General features: G+C 64.8%; 1 protein-coding gene across 1 annotated transcript in view; it reads left to right on the forward strand.

Moving 5' to 3' along the window:
• ZNF282 (zinc finger protein 282) overlaps positions 1-584 on the forward strand; it is a 23596-nt gene extending 23012 nt beyond the window's left edge. Inside the window, exon 9 of the mRNA XM_044920023.1 lies at positions 3-584. Within this exon, the coding sequence (XP_044775958.1) occupies positions 3-548 (546 nt within the window). The 3' untranslated portion in view covers positions 549-584. The remainder of the gene's footprint in view (positions 1-2) is intronic.
• Positions 585-1317: the final 733 nt, after the last annotated feature.

The following is a 1317-nucleotide window of genomic DNA, read 5'->3' on the forward strand; positions in this document are numbered from 1 at the left end:
GGGGCGGCGGCGGCGGCTGCGGCAGCTGCTGCCCGGGCGGCCTGCGGCGGAGCCTGCTCCTGCACGGCGCGCGCAGCAAGCCCTACTCGTGCCCCGAGTGCGGCAAGAGTTTCGGCGTGCGCAAGAGCCTCATCATCCACCACCGCAGCCACACCAAGGAGCGGCCGTACGAGTGCGCCGAGTGCGAGAAGAGCTTCAACTGCCACTCGGGCCTCATCCGCCACCAGATGACGCACCGCGGCGAGCGGCCCTACAAGTGCTCCGAGTGCGAGAAGACCTACAGCCGCAAGGAGCACCTGCAGAACCATCAGCGGCTGCACACGGGCGAGCGGCCCTTCCAGTGCGCGCTCTGCGGCAAGAGCTTCATCCGCAAGCAGAACCTGCTCAAGCACCAGCGCATCCACACGGGCGAGCGGCCCTACACGTGCGGCGAGTGCGGCAAGAGCTTCCGCTACAAGGAGTCGCTCAAGGACCACCTGCGCGTGCACAGCGGCGGCCCCGGGCTCGGCGCCCCTCGGCAGCTCCAGGCGCCGCCGGAGCACGACTAGGGCTGGGCTGGGGGGGGGGCAGGGCCCGGAGGCGGGAGCAGGGGTGCGGGGGGGGGGTGGTGGGCGGGCCCGGGGGGGGGCGGCCGGAGCACCCCTGATCCTGCCCCTGGTTCTCGGCGCGCCTTCCCTCCCTCTATCTGCCACCTGCTGGAAATTGGGAAGAGGAATTGCACTCCAGACGGGGTCCCCCAAGGCCCCCTAGACCTGTCCGGCCTAAATGGATGGCCAGCTCATCTCGTAGGGTGGACCAAGGGGCCGGCTGAGCGTCTTCCCTCAGGGAAGGTGCCAGAACGGACAGTGAGGGGGCGAGAGGCTTCGGGCATCCCCCTCAGACACCTAGCGTGCCCGTTTGGCCACTGGAGTCCCGGTTTGTGATCGGGGGAAGCAACTAGGGAGTCTCAGAAGCCCTCTGAGATAAATGAGGTCCTACGGTTAAGAGATGCTGAGTAAGGAAGCAGAAGTGTGACGAGGAGATGAGGAACGAGCTAAGGGGTAACATCTCTGATGACAGCACTGCCTCGCGTTCTAATAGCGCTTTAGACTTTTTTAAACGTGTTTTCTATCCGTTATCCGTTTTCACCCTTAGCCTGTCCCTCTGAGGTACGTGGGGTAGGATTGTCCCTACTGAGAAAAGAGACCCAGGTGGATGGTTTGCCAGGACGACACAAGAAGAGAGCCGCGGGGCTGGGACCAGGGCTCCTGACCCCAGTGCAGTGTCCCCCACCACACACACTGCCTACCTCCCATGTCTGAGAGACTTCTGTGGCCT

The sequence above is a fragment of the Neomonachus schauinslandi genome, chromosome 12, assembly GCF_002201575.2.
Source record: "Neomonachus schauinslandi chromosome 12, ASM220157v2, whole genome shotgun sequence".
NCBI lineage: Eukaryota > Metazoa > Chordata > Mammalia > Carnivora > Phocidae > Neomonachus > Neomonachus schauinslandi.